General features: G+C 41.6%; 1 protein-coding gene across 1 annotated transcript; it reads left to right on the plus strand.

The window, feature by feature from the left end:
• Window positions 1-730: 730 nt before the first annotated feature.
• On the plus strand, window positions 731-9238 carry LOC131781011 (monocarboxylate transporter 10). The gene is made up of 5 exons (XM_059097653.2): window positions 731-820; window positions 2333-2543; window positions 5198-5814; window positions 6048-6417; window positions 7254-9238. The coding sequence occupies exons 2-5, from the start codon at window positions 2381-2383 to the stop codon at window positions 8003-8005; spliced, it is 1902 nt and encodes a 633-aa protein (XP_058953636.2). The 5' UTR covers window positions 731-820; window positions 2333-2380; the 3' UTR covers window positions 8006-9238.
• The last annotated feature ends 5872 nt before the right edge of the window (window positions 9239-15110 follow it).

The raw sequence follows: 15110 nt of genomic DNA on the forward strand, positions 1-15110 counted from the left end.
CGTTTTTAGGGAAGCAAAGCTTCGTTCAAGGAAAATACAATGGGAAGGTCACGCGCCAGAGAAGGAGCGCTTATCACGTCGCTTGCCTCCGCTCGCGCCAGGAAAACGCGACAAAAGGGTCACCTGTTTTTCAGGTTACCGGTAGGTTACAGGCTGAGGCTCAAGGAGAAGGCTTTACTCGAACCTCTCTGAGTTTAAGGCGAGAAAGGAAGCAAAAGCTTTAATTAACAATTTGGAAGCTGCTCTAATTAATCGCGTCACGCGTTAAGAGAGACCAATTCGTGAAGATAAAATGATGACCTCAAGACCGTCACATCACGCTCTCTGGACTCATTCCGTTCATGTGATTCGTTCAACTGAACAGTCTTGTGGAAGGGGGGAAGCTCTTCTCATAATTTATCGTCGGGGGGTGGTAGGAGGATTTTTGGGGGGAACGCATGGTTTCAGGGGGGTCAGCTGTCACCAACAGAGTATAAAAGTGGAGACTATAGACAATTTACTGCCAACTAAATACCGATGAGGGGCATCCGTAAGAATATTACAGAGACCTGGCCCCTCCCCCCCCCTTCCACAGGCGATAAATCCTGACCCTTCCCTAAATCTCTCAGAATATTTTAAGAGGGCGTGAAAGAACGGATATAAGGCACGAACTCTCATGTCCTTCAGTGTTTTTCCGTGTATCAGAACCTAGTTTGGGTATCTATAAAAGAAAGCATTGTTCGCAAATATTAAACAATAGAGATTGATCGGTTGGTTTCAGCGGTGAGTCCGATAACTGCCTCAGTTTTGTTCTTGTTGACGGGAGATCACATATCTTGCGGTAAGTTTTTACTGAAAGCACCTTTCACCACAGGGTTTATGTTCACTCGGCATCGACGCTTTAATTTGCGCTTTCGTCACAGTTTTCACAATTTCGGGAAATTAGCGTAAATTTTCCAGTCCTAATGTGCTTTTTGCAATCAGGGTCAATCTTTTTTATTTTCAACTATCCTTGTTCCCATTTGTTTTTTTCGCCTTATCCATATATTTCATTGTGACCTTTCCGTTTTCCAAGAATGCATTTTGTAGAACAGACATGGTCCATTCAGCTGACTTTCGTACGCTCTTGCAACAAAATTTAGCTAGAAACTAAAAATTGAATTTTCTACTTTAAAGAGTTGTTAACTCTCGCACAGAGCTACGCAAAAAAAAACTTGTAAAGTACAAAACTGGAGCAAGTTGACGCTAGCTTGGGATTTTATTTAGACTAAAAGCAAACCGCTGACAGCCTCTTTCTCATATTACCGACCCCTCCCCAACCTCACGTGGTTTTAAGCTACGAGAAAGTACACATCTCTAATAGACTCAAGCTGACAGGTCACGTTTTTCAAAGTTCGCACCCACCGTCCGTGTTTATCGGTTTACACAAAGGCTTTCCTTACTCTATATCTGGCATCTCCGTTCGTTAACAGCCTCGTAAACAGCTCTTGGCTTTATGATTAGAAAGGAGGTAGCAAAAACAAGCTGATCATTCCGGCACTTCTTTTGGTACAGATATAGACACTAGATATGGGTTATTAACCTAGTTGAGGTCAAGGTAAATACTAAATGGCTGGTCAAGTTGTTTTTGTTGTTTCGTACTTTTTAAGGGAACAAAAAGGGCAATCCTGAGCACTTCTGGGGCGGGGGGACATCCTCAGTTGGGTGGCCAAGCAGAGGTGCCTTCCTCTCTCCTTCCCTTTCGCCTCTAGTGCACTTAGAGAGAAGGGTGTGCCAGAACCATCTCATCAAACCGAAGGGGAGTTCCGGATATCTCAAACTTCCTGACATCTAGCTGTTAGTCTGCATCTCCGGGGGTAGACTCATATCCGGCGTATTCACTAATCTAATTTTAACCTGAATGCCTTGAGTTTTAAGTATCTCAAATTATCTTGCTGTTTTTAAAAGCAGGAAAGTTTCTCTGATTTGACAAGCCATTAATTTCACTATGTTTAAATTACGTGAGTTGCGCGAAAACCACCAACCACACGCTGAGGTTTTGATTGTCAGACAGTCTGGGAAGCAGTAGGGTACAGAGCTAACCGTCCATCAATTAGCATCTATTTATTAACGTATGCGCCAGAATATTTTCATATAAATCAGCAATATTTCTTTTCACGTGCTCTGGGGGAACATAGTTCATAGTTCACTTGCAGGTAGTACCTGTTGTGGTTGCGCTAATTGCTCATCAATAGAAATCCAACCTATCACCAGCTTCTCAATAAACCAGTTTATAATCCAATGGTAACAAGAGATTTTGAAAATCAAACGACCTAAACCTCACTTCACGCAGCAAATTTTTTCCCGTACACAGAGTTCGCAGGGATCTTGGAGCCTTCTCATCCATGTTTCTTTACATAAGATGACGAATTATTCCAAGGATCTCAACTACGATTCTAAACGTTCCTGGTTCGTCTGCGCATCTTCGTTCATAGTGCAGTTCACTATCTTTGGGATACACAGTTCCGTGGGGATTTTTTTCATCGCCTTCGACAGGGAATTTCACCGGAGTGAATCCGCTACAGGTACGAAATATTTCGATCCGCTTTATTCTGAATTTTTTTTATCAGTATAGTTAATAAATTTAGAAATCACTGATTCCTGTTATGCATCTAATTTATAGTGTCGGCATGTATCTGTAAGCCAGATGAAATGACATTGCAACACATGTATCTTCTCTTACCGAGAGGTTATCGCTAAGGACAAAATACGAAACCAAAACATCTGCTGTGATTGGCTGTAGCTTTTTTTGGAATACATCTAAAACAGTAAATAATTTGTCAAGTTTACTTCAACGATGAATATTTCATTACCGTTACTCAGTAAACCAGAAGTTAATGAGCTTTGGCTACAGCGGGCCAGATAAACCAGTTTTTGCGCAGTTGTTTTTCACTGTACGGATGTTCTGCTTCGTGTGAGATCCAGTTTGGTACGCAAGCACGTTTTCCGGAAACTGGTAATGTTATATAGTTTCCGGAAAGTAACGTTGATCTCTTTTGAGAGAACAGGGAATGACTAACATGATTAAATCAGTGTTATTTGCCTTCCTGCTTCGACAGATTTCTGATTAAAAAATTTACGTCAAAGTCTAAATTCCCCATTTCGGAGGGGCTACAGCAATTTCGCAGGGGAGGAGACAAGATGTAAGTAAGTGTTTAAACGGTGGGGGCTGGGGACGTGGAGATTCAATCTGTATTTAAGAACAATTGGATATTTGACCACTATTTGACGCTAAATCTTTGTAAAACATTAAGGACGGTCTTTTTTGATTGCACTCACTAGTGGAGAGTAACGGAAGAAAATCTCGTGTTCAAGTTTCAGGAAGGCCTCCCCTGTTCACAATGTCAACACATGGAGTATTTGACATTGATCAGAAAATTAAAATTCCTTGCTTGTCGATCGGCTTTCGATAATTCAGTAGTATCAGAGAAGGCGAGATCACGAACACTTATCTCGTCACGAGATCCTACGTCACCTAAGAGAGACCTTGAAGAATGTGACAGGCCAGGAGCGTGAAATGTTAGTTGTAAAGACACGCATTCTGTGTCTACAAGAGTCGCCCAGAGAATATCTTTTTTTTTTTTTTTTAATTTTTTGTTAGGTGGCTTGTGAGTGTTTCTCTGAATGAAAGAAAAAAATGGATATCTGTGTAAGAGCTCCATCTGCGGATCCAAAGTTATAGCTAGGGTTCCAGAGTTATATATTATTACGAACTTTGGATCCATTGTGGTAGCACTGAATCAAAAGTTATAACTGTGGATCTACAGTTATAATTTTGACTCCAATATCCACCTTTTTTCTTTTTACTAGAATGGTACCTATGAGCCACCGCACTAATGATGCACGCAACTTCATGTGATTCTGGCCTCTTGGCAACAGATCATTTAAAATTAAAATCAGTATGGACATGAGGCGGTTTTAACTGGACCAGTGTCAAAGCAGTTCCCTTTTTTTTTCTTTTTTTTTTTGTTGACTTTTCTCAGGGAAAGCAAAAGGTCACATCAGCGATCTTGTGGTTTTGCTATATTTGTCCCATTCACTAACGTATTTTTTTTAACCTTCCATTATAGTCACGCAATGTGAAATCCATAAGGACCAACCATCAACAAATATCAAATCATCTCCTTTCAGCTACACTGAAAATATTCAAATGTTTCTAGTCTAGGACTAAATTTCATCTCGTTTAGTCGGTTTTAAACGATTGACTTGAGTTTCCAATGGCAATAGTTTACGGTTACCTCGGACTGTGAGCAAAAACTGACCCTTTGTTCATATAACTTGTTTATTCAGGGAAAACCAGAAAACAAACAGGCATACATCTCGTGACTAGCTTGCTTGTCTTATCAGCTACCAAGGCTCGACAAGAGCACGAACTATTTGCTTCACTACGTCATTGATATTATCGACTCAATGTCATCAAAGAACTGGTTAAGCTAGTTTCACAGAATGCTTAGCGCAAATTTCTCTCATCGTAATATCGAAAATGCCAATCTAATGTCTTCTTTGACTTCGGGCGGACCTCGTCCGTCATTTCCGGTGTTTTTGGCGTTATGCAACAGAAGACCGAAAAAAAAAGATTTCCCCCTAAGGTTTGTGCTGTAAAGTTTCACTCCTCCTTCATATTCGCCAGTCTTAAGTTGAATTTCAGGTTCAATGAAAACAGCAAAGAGAAAGAAAGGTCGATTTTGGTTTTGTATAAAAGAAATTACAAGGACGCTTTTGGCACCCGCTCTGCGGGCTGTATGAAATTGTTGATACCCAGGCGAGGCTGGTAAAAGTTTATATTCAGACAGTATGTTTACACGTTAACCCTTTAGACCCTAAGAATGACTAGCATCTAATTTCTCCTTACAATATCACCCCTTAAGCACACATTAAGGTCAGGAGAATAAAGGAGCTGATCACGGACTAAAGAAGCTCTTGATTGTTAGGCAAATTCTCCATGTCGGTATCTTAGGGAATGTATAGAGAACAGTATGGAGAATATGCATACTGATGTTAGGTTGTGAGGGTTGAGCGAATCAAAATACCCACGACAAAAGCGTCTGCATAAGCACCAAAAAAAAGGGACATGTTTTGTTCCCCTTGTGCCTATGGCGCTCACTTTGACCCAGATCTCTTCAAGAGACTATCTGGTGAAAACCAGCCTCCTCTAATATATGAATCTATTTTCTTACAGCATGGGTAGGCTCATTGGCATTTGGACTCATGTTTTTCCTGGGACCTCTGACTACAGTGCTGTGCGAGCACTTCGGATGCCAAGTGGTCACGTGTGTTGGAGGCCTTCTCTCATTCACTGGTCTTCTTTCTACGTCATTCGTAACCAGTTTCTCTTTATTGTACTTCACTTATGGCTTTCTATGGGGAGCTGGGACGAGTCTTTGTTACTTCGCCTCTTTGGTCAGTTTACCATTGCATTTTAGAAATTATTTATCACTGGCTTATGGAATCGCTATCGCTGGGGCTGGCTTCGGTGTTCCGCCGACAACATGGGCCATCAATCAACTTATCGGATATTATAACTGGAGGATAACCATGAGAATTCTCGCCGGAATGTCACTTTTGATGAGCGTTTCAAGTGTGACTTACGGTGGCTTTGCAACTGTGCAAGAACATTGTGTTGAAATGGAGAAGAGCAACGCATCTAGGCATTCAATAAGTGGGACTATCCTAAAGCTTAAATTACGTATTTTGGAATTTTTTAAATTAAATCCTTGGAAAAATAAGGCCTTTGCGGTATGGGCCGTTTCCCTAAGCTTCATCGCGTTCGGAAACTTTATACCATTTGTCTTTTTGGTAAGTACAACTGTGAAAACTTTTACAGTGTTTTTCCAGCGGCCCCTTGCGCTGGCGAAAGGCCTTGGAAAACCTTACCCCTAGTTCCAACAAAGATTTTCTTAGGCTCTGCACAACGCTTACCCCATATTAGTTTTCGCTTGGTAAATACAACAGTGAAAGGAGAGTTTAGAAGCAAATTACTGCATATTAACTCTAAAACAAAACATGTTTTAATTTTATTGCTCCAACAGATCAGCATTGCAAACGAGATTGGAATACCGAGCTCCAAAAGCGCATTACTCATTGGTTACCAGGCCATAACGAATACAGCTGCTCGCATCGCGTTTGGAAGGCTTGTTAATAATCCTCGAATGGACAAAATTGTATCGGTTCAAATAATGGGCCTTATGTTAGCTGTTAACGCCACACTCTTTCCTTTAGCAAAGACTTACTCTTCTTTAGTTGTATATGTCGTTGTCTTCGGTTGTTTTGATGGAAGTTTAGCTGTTATGTTTGGGATGGGTACATTGCATATTGTTGGAGAAAGACTCGCCGGGCGCGCATTTGGAAATCTTTGTTTCGCGGCCGCTATTGGAAATGTACTTGGCCCTCCTGTAGCAGGTTAGTATCACTGAAGTGATATCAGAATGTCACGTCTATAATTAGGAGTTCGTATCCAAACCCAAAATAAGTTGCATAGAGGATGACGTCATAACTAGCAATGTGGATCTCTCTTATGAGAGATTATGAACTTTAAGGTGAACTTGTTATTCAATTTTAAACAGTGCATTATACCTGGGGGCCTTTCCGCACTGGCGGAAAAGTGTCATCACCGACATTTTACAGATGCAAAATTTGACTAAGCGGACAAATCTTCAAATTACGCTCCGCTGACAAAATTTGTCCCGGGTAAAAACTGGACAAAATCGACAAAATAAACAAAACCGTGATAAACTTTTCAATCATTCGTCGTAAAAGCTACGACAAGCGTGTAATTGAACTGAAGTCAGTTTACCAGAAAGGCACAAATGGTGTTTAGTTGCAAAATTCGGGGATTCTAAAATTTTAAAACGACCTAGGATAAGTCCTGTAAATTGGAGGTGGAATCCTTCGGCAACTATGCTGGCCGCTCTTATGAACAGATCAGGCGCTGACGGAATTTGACGACTTAAAATTTTAAATGCGGATGCAACAGACGAAACAAAAATTCTTCATGACAAAATTTGTCCTTTGAATTGGTCGGGACAATTCTAGTTTGGTCCGCTTGTGCAGAAGGCCCCTCAGTGAGATCTTTTAGCACATTAAGAGCGATTAGGGCCTTTCTACTTCCCTTTGGGGGAATATGCTGGTCCATAAAAGGTTACCCACCTTTCTCAAAGACGCAAAACTAGTTAACAAAGAGTCTCCCACACTTTCTTTTGAAATATCGCCTTCATCACATTTTTCACTCATCACAGGTTTTATCTTTGATGTCTTCGGAAAATATGACATTGCGTTCTTCCTTTCTGGAGCCTTCATGACGTTTGGGGTTTGTCTGTTGTTCCTTGTGCCTCGTTTGATGCCGGAAAAAATAGAAGTATGCGAAGAAAGAGAGGTTCTTTTAAGCGACGATGCCAAGAAACAATCAACTAACTACAAGCAGAAGCCCAGAGCAATTTACAGCTTTCCAATAGAGGTTGCTTTCTTCGCACAAACTCGCTGCGATCACGTGCTACAGCATAGTGTTTCTATGGGAACGTTAAGAGAGATTGATACGCCACCTTTGATTAAGTCAGCAATGTTCCGCGCATGGTCTGCCGCTGCCCAATTACATTGCACTGACTCTCTGAATGGTTCATCGGGTTATGAGAGTGACTTCAATAGACAAAGCTCTTGCACTCAGTTCAGTGAAGTCGTAGATAAGTCACTGGAAAACGAACATGGGTCTATAACCTTGGTAACACCGGCTATGAGTTTTGACAATATGGAGGTTTTTGTTCAACAAGAGAAACTTCAACAAGAGGGCTGGGTTGGAGGTGCTATGGATTTGTATAGTGTTATGTTTGAATCCTTGTTGGAACGAGTAGAAACTAATCCAAGAACTCCATTTGAAGATTATTCAGGCGATGAAAACGCTTCCAAGGCTGACACAGAGATGAAAATAATACCCAATTTTTCCCAGTCAGAATTTGGGTGCAAGTTAGATCTTTGTCGAGAAACGATTTTATAAAATTACCTTTCAAACCATTTGATTAGGACTTTTTTATCATTATGTTAAAGGTACTTATTATTGGTTAAAATGGCTGGCCATAACAGTTGATCGATGAAGCGAATTATGTTATTCATTAGGACTGCTTTCCGATCAAATTACGTAGTTTAAAAGCTGACGTTTCGAGCGTTGGCCCTTCGTCAGAGCGATTGTTAACAACCGCTAAGTCGGAAACGAGCCCGCTCTCCTCTCCCACAGGCAGTCTTATCTCGATGAAGAACAAAGATCGGACTCGACAGAGTGTTAGGACGTACTGTCTGAGAGAGACTCATAAAAGATTACCATATTGGGAAAAAGGGTGGTTCGTCATTATGGACTAGCGTTTACCGTTATCCAACAATTTCAAAATTAATTTTATGACTAGAGGGTACATAAAAACGTTTTAATGATCCTAGTGATACACAGTGTTGTACTGGGGCAACTTCTGACTCAGAAGGAATTATTTGTTATCAAAATAACATCGAATATTTATTGGTTTCTAAGAAACGTTTTCCATTCAAGAATTGCAAAGAATATCTGACTTGTCAGCCATTTTTAGGCACTGGTAAGTCAGCACATTTCAATGTTTTGGTGACTCAAAGTTTCAATACTTTGTATTAATTGCGAATTTTTACGAATTTTTATTTTAATATTTATTAATTTTATATGTATCGAGATCGTTCCTCTGTGAATTGTAAGTTTTTTATTCATTATTTTGTTGGTTTTATCGATTTGAATTCGTTCAAAAAGGACATCTTAGGGATGGTTGGTGGAATCTTAGCAAAATAACAATGATGTCGTTGTCTCCAAAAAGTTCCAATTCTTAATTTATTAATTAATCGATTTACTGAAAATGATTTAAGTTATACTTAACCTTGCTGGTTTGAGGGATATCATGTGGGTTTTTTCTTTAAGGATAATTGTCAAAATATTAATGAACTTTGCCATAAATTAAGGGGCGTGCATCTCATTTTATGTAGAGAAGTAAAAGCGTTTTTAATCTAAATATGGGAGGTGGTTGAATCCGGAACTAAAGACAATAAAATAACTCTACGCGATGTGTTGAGGTTAAATCGATGATGGTCGCCTGCAAAGTTTACCTTGCGCCTAAGGTGTGTATCAAATACATCTCCTTGAATAGCTAGTTCGGAATTAAATTAAATAGGCATATGAACCTTCGCATGGTATTATCTCTTTCAAGTATGCTCATCAGCTGACTTATATTTCAGTTTATTTTCCGGTTAACTAATAAACAGTCCCCTGAAAAATGTCTATGAGGCAGGAGATATATGACAAATATTTTCGTACGCACTGCTCTCATTTTTAGCCGTGGGAAGGATGCATACTTTAAATTGGCAAATTGTGTCACTCGTTTATTGCTTGCCTCAGATCATCCCCTTTCCTTCTTAGCTTTCCTTATATAAACTATTTGTCTTCTCTTTCAAGCTGATTTTAACATCTGATTTTCACTGTTTACGCTAACCGTTACAGCTCTGCAATGAGTACGTACGACGACTATTTATCTCTATCCTTGGTCCGATGTGTAGCTATCTTCGTGCAATTTGTTGTAAGGCAGTTCATTCTCCGACAGATTCGAGCTCGAATCTGTTGAAGTGCTGGAATCATCTGTTGATGAATCAGTGGAAGGGCGTTTCTGAAGAACTTGGGAATCTTGAGGAAGATCGCGTAGATTCACATATTGGATCTGTCCATCGTTTTTCACCAAAAGAGGCGCGATGTCATCATGGACCGAAGCTTTAGCCAGGTCTTCATCTGCATTAGAATCGTAGTCATCTTCGCATTTACATTCTCCGTCCTCATCCTGAATCAGCTCAAATTCTCGACAGATTATACCAGATATTGAATTGCCACTCTGTTTACTCGTTAAGTCTTCAAGCTTAGATTCAGTTAACAAATCGGATTCAATCTCGCTGACAGAATTTCCAGTCGCTGACAAATCCGCCCCACTTAGGACCGGGTTGGCTTCCACACCCTGACGTTCATTATTAAAGCACTCCTCGATGTCTCTTTCATGTCTATTATCTATCATTACTTCAGGCTGTACACCGTCTCCCTGGTCAATATTCTTAACATCTGCTGTAAATGTGTCCTTCCCCACATATTCTCTGACATCAACCCCAAGTGGGCAAGTATTCTCCTTATTGGTCAAGATGGTGGTGTCTGTTCGCTTTCTATGGACTTGCTTGGGTGGTGGAGGAAGTTTTAGAGGAAAACCTTGGTCTTTGGCTGCAGTGATAATGTCGACTGCGTCGGAAAAAATCTGAAGAGGAGGAAATAGATTCTCTTGATCATTAGTTTTGGAATCCTGAGTTTTATTCTTCGCATCTGGGGAAATCTTGGTCGAGGTATTTTCAAACTTCGAACTGCCTTCAGAGGACGATTCACTTTCAGTGTCCATCTCAAAAATTAAGCACTCTTGGCTTGAATTGAATTTTGTCCACTTGCTCTGAACAGTCAAATGTTGGTATGTATCCGTTATATTTCCTGAGGTGAGCGAAGTATGTCCTGCGAGATCAGTTTCTGTAGCCTCCTCCTTCGGATGAGATGTCACAATGTTCTGTTGATGAGGGCCTTCGTCAGGAGCGACCAAAGTTTCTTTACAATAGGGCTGCTCAACCTGTCGGGGAGAATTATCTGATGTGGGCGAGATGTGTGATAAATTCCTTCTTTCCGATGAAATCGTGTCCGGTTCTTCGGCTTTAAACTGCTCTCGGTCAATGAGCGTTTCTGTTTGCTGCCAGGAAGGAAGGACCTGTTCTTTTTGTGCTAGAGATTCATCATGAAGCTGAAGTAGATTTTGCGACTCTACTGGAATACCTTCAGGAGATGGCTGAAATGGGTTGTTTTCGGAAATCTTCGTGTACGCTATTTTATCTGTTTCCAAGAATAAGTTTTCTGCAGTCAAGAATGAGTTTGTAAGTTTTTCCACTGAACTTTGATCAGTAAGAACGCCAGATATTTGCACTTCACCGGATTCTGTTACAGATTCTGATAGTTCTTGCAATTCGGCTGGGTTTGCGGGATCGGAAAATGTCTCTGGTTGTTGAATTTTTACTGATTCAGGCTGACAGTAATTATGCTCTTTTCCTGGTTGTATCTCTGTTGTGCTCACTGGATTTTGTTGGTTTAAGTTTGGATCCATCTTGTCAAAGTGCTGGTCAGCTTCCTGTGTAACCACATCCTGGTAGAGATTCTCTTCTTTTGGCACCACTTCTTCCGAAGATGGAGGGTAATTCGTAGCTGACGTTCGACAAGGGTCGTCTGCTTGGGTGGTTTGAAGCCTCGTTATATGGAAATGATGATGACATTGACTTTGCCTGGAGGCATCCGTTCCTTGGAAATGCAAATACGGAATTTTTGGTTCACAAATAGGTGATGGTCCTGGGTGGCCAACTATTATATCCACAGGAGAGTTTGTGTGACCTAGCTGACCTTCATTTGTCATAACACCAACAACCACATCAATAGGTTCACTAACATTGTGTAAGTCACTTAATGATCTAGCGCTATTCGAAATAGAAGAGTTGGTCCCGCTTGAAAGTTTGGAGGAGAAAGCTTCCGTGGACTCACGCATATTCATAAGACTCAATTCGTTAAGGACAATTTCTTGTCCTACTTCAGAGAAGGAAGAAGATCTGCTGCGATTTCTGCTAGAATATTCTCGAGAAGGTGTAGGGCTAAAAATTTCATTGATGTCTTTCCAGCTATCTAAATCGTGTTCCCTAGCTTGCCTCGTCTCGCAGATTTTTGAGCTCGATGGATTCGCTACAGATACATCATTTGGTGCACAGATTTCTGAAAAGCTCTGGGCTGGCGTACGTGGTGTGTGGATAGGTGTCGGTGCTGTTGTCAGAAAGGCACTTGGAGGTGTTGGATGCGGAGTTGGCGCAGGAGTGTTGCGAGAGCTTGACCACGCACGAACCGGTGTAAGTGGTACGCTGTGACTTGCAGAATAGAGAGGTGTTAACGGCAAACTCTGAAGAGCTGGAGAGAAAACAGGCCTTTGGTCGGGTTGATCATCATCCCCATTTTCTTCTTGCTGAGTTTGGCGAGCGGCAACAGCTTCAAGGCGCTCACTTAACTCGTTAAGCTGATCAATAATGGCAAGATGTAATTTTTCTTTTCTTTGAGCAGGGGGTGAGTCTTTGGGAGAAACATCTTTGATTACTTCTTCTACAAAGAGTACAGGATCATCGGTATCTGATTTTATGTCAGAAATTGCAGCATTTCTTCCGACCTCGTTTGCCTCAGTTTCCAGAACCAGTAGCTGTCCTGTGCGTGGAATTGTAGGGGGTGGCGGGATACGAACAAGTTGGAACACCTCTCTACCACCCTCCGACTCAGTTGAACTGTTGCCTTCTAAGGGAGTCCTTGTACACACTTTAACATACTCTGATGCTACTCCGTCACCAACTGTTCCTTCGATATTTGGTACGAACACAATCTCAATATCATCATCAACCACGCTCGAAATGTTGTCAGTATCATGATGCTCGTCTGTTAGAGAGTCCACGAGGCCAATTCTCCTTTTGCGATTGCTTTCTGGAGGGGGAGGAAGCTTAACTAATTCCACATCAATCTCTGCGCTCACATCATTAGAAATCGATGCATCTGGTTGAATTCCCCCCACATTTTCGAGCTCCACTTGCATGGGTTGAATACTCAGAGAAACATTGGTGACATCACTGAGAGGCCTCTCAAGGTCCCCAGCTTCCAAACCAATCTGCATGTTACTAGTTGGGTCAACTGTAGCGTCATGCTTATCGGAAGCCACCGAGAGGTTTTCCAGGTCATCGCCCTCTCTCATCATCAAGTCGTCATCTGGTCTTTGAATTCCAGCTTCCTCAGGATTTGGCTTTACGACATTTGCATTTACTAGATTAGTAATGGACTCACTTGGCTCTGCTAAATCATTTGTTTCTCCCACAGGAACTTGTGAACCCGAAGTTGAACCAAGATTCCTTGGCATTTCTGAAAATGATAGCATGGAACCAGATACCACATTGCCTGTTCGTGATTGAGAAGACAAGGTTATTTTTGAGATACCACTTATGTCTGATCTGTTTCGTTGGTGGGCCGTCACTCCACCTGTGCTCGATAAATTGTCGACAGCTCTTCGATACACATTTTCCATCTCTGTCTTACTTGCCATCTGTCCTTGAAAAGGCTCTAAAAAAGTCGCTATTGAATCTTCTCGGCGGAAACCATCGAATCTTTGGTACGAATGTATTTCTACAGGATCAAGGTTAGAGAGTGACACACCAGGCTCGGTAACAAACATCCCACTCAGAGTGTCCACCACACTCGCAGAATGAATGCTAAGCGATGGATCGTACACTTCTCTTCTTCCGTGTTCCTCCTTGTGTGTCAAATCTGGACGAAGCTTCTGAACAAAATAGATCAGGCTTACACCAACGAGAACAGAACAAGATGAAACAAAGAATGCGGTTGTAAAGGAATCCGTGGACTTGTAAAGTTCTCCTGTAAATTTAAAATGCGAGTAAACAAGGGATGTTTAGAGAAAGAGTTTTTCACCATGGTTCCTAACAACGGAATCTTACTCAGAGTTTTCTTTCCCAAGACGCATATCAGTTATGGTGATCTCCTCATGTAGGTAAAAGAACAAGCACACACATGTGGCAATTGGAAAGTTTTCCCATAGATTGGCACAATTAATTTTTAATGATGTGGATTGAAAAATTCCAAGAGTAGTGGGGCCTAGGATCGGGCTGAAATAACGAGAAGAAAAACACATAACACATTTTACATATTTTTAAGATAAATGATATCATTTGATCGTTCCAAAAAAACAATTAGTGCGCGGTTGTTTGAAAGAGTCGACCAAGTAATAACGATGTGCCTGAAGCACGTAGTCTCACCTAAAACGGGAGGTCCCAGGGTTAAAGGAAATGCCACCAAGCCGTACTGGATGCCAAGTGCTTTGGCCATTAGTTCCTTTCCAACAATGTCCTGGGTGATAAGTGGAACCGTCACTACAAAACATCCATCAAAGAATCCAGCAACCAGTGCGTACGCGAGCAAACCGTGATAACTCCGTGCAGCGGTGACACACATAGAGGACACACTCAAAACGGTGGCGGAAATGACAAAAATATACAACCGTCTGACGCGCGGGAGATCCGCAAGACGGCCGCATAGGAGTTTACCAAATATTGCTGATATTGAGAGGTAGCCTAGCAAAAGAGCCCCTTGGGAGACAGGGATACCATGTGACAAAGCCATCCGGACCTACGATAAAAACAAGAAAATATCGATGTAACTATACATCCGGACGATCGTTTGGGTAACCAGTGCAGATTGGCTACAATTAGCTGCGGTAACTGATAAATCTCTTTACCAGTTTCTGAAAATTTTACTGTTCTGTGCAATTGATGAACTTTACTCACCAAGTACGTGTATGGAAAGAAGTAGGCGAACAGAATAAAGGACAATGACACCAACCACATGGGAAAAGCTCGGTCTCTCCATGGCCGAGGATCAATAAGACCTTTCAACCGGAATGACAGACTTCGTCTTTCGAATGGCAAATACTCGACTGGCGGTGGGATATAAGCGCACCCGCACAAGAACGTCAAGGCGGAAAATACGCTCAATACACGCATTCCCCCGCGCCAGCCGTACTTTTCGTCAAGTTCCTGCAACATCACGTTGAAGATAAGCGTTCCAAATCCGGCGCCGGTCATGGTAATCCCATTAGCAAGAGAAACGTTCCTATTAAAGTAAAACCTTAGGACGAGCAGCCCAGAAAAGAACAAGAAGCTGCCCCCAGTTCCCCACAAAACGCCAAATGTAAAGTACATGGTGGAGATATTCGATGCAAATGAGGTCACCAGTAAAGAAAAGGTAGTCAAGACGCTTCCAGCGCACGCCATGACGCGGCATCCAAAATGTTCACAGAGGGCCGTAGTGATGGGTCCAATGACGAAGAGGAATCCATAACCCAAGGAGCCCACCCACGCTGTTGACAAATTGGACCAAAAAGATTCTGTTATTATGTTTAGCGAAACAAGGTATAACTTAGGCATCTTTTGGAATAAATGTAGAT

This window comes from Pocillopora verrucosa, chromosome 2 (genome assembly GCF_036669915.1).
Source record: "Pocillopora verrucosa isolate sample1 chromosome 2, ASM3666991v2, whole genome shotgun sequence".
NCBI lineage: Eukaryota > Metazoa > Cnidaria > Anthozoa > Scleractinia > Pocilloporidae > Pocillopora > Pocillopora verrucosa.

Coding starts and splice junctions, on each gene's coding strand:
- LOC131781011 (XM_059097653.2), top strand. CDS start 2,381: ATGACGAATTATTCCAAGGATCTCAACTACGATTCTAAACGTTCCTGG. Junction 2,544..5,197: donor CCGGAGTGAATCCGCTACAG/GTACGAAATATT, acceptor ATTTTCTTACAG/CATGGGTAGGCTCATTGGCA. Junction 5,815..6,047: donor TTATACCATTTGTCTTTTTG/GTAAGTACAACT, acceptor TTGCTCCAACAG/ATCAGCATTGCAAACGAGAT.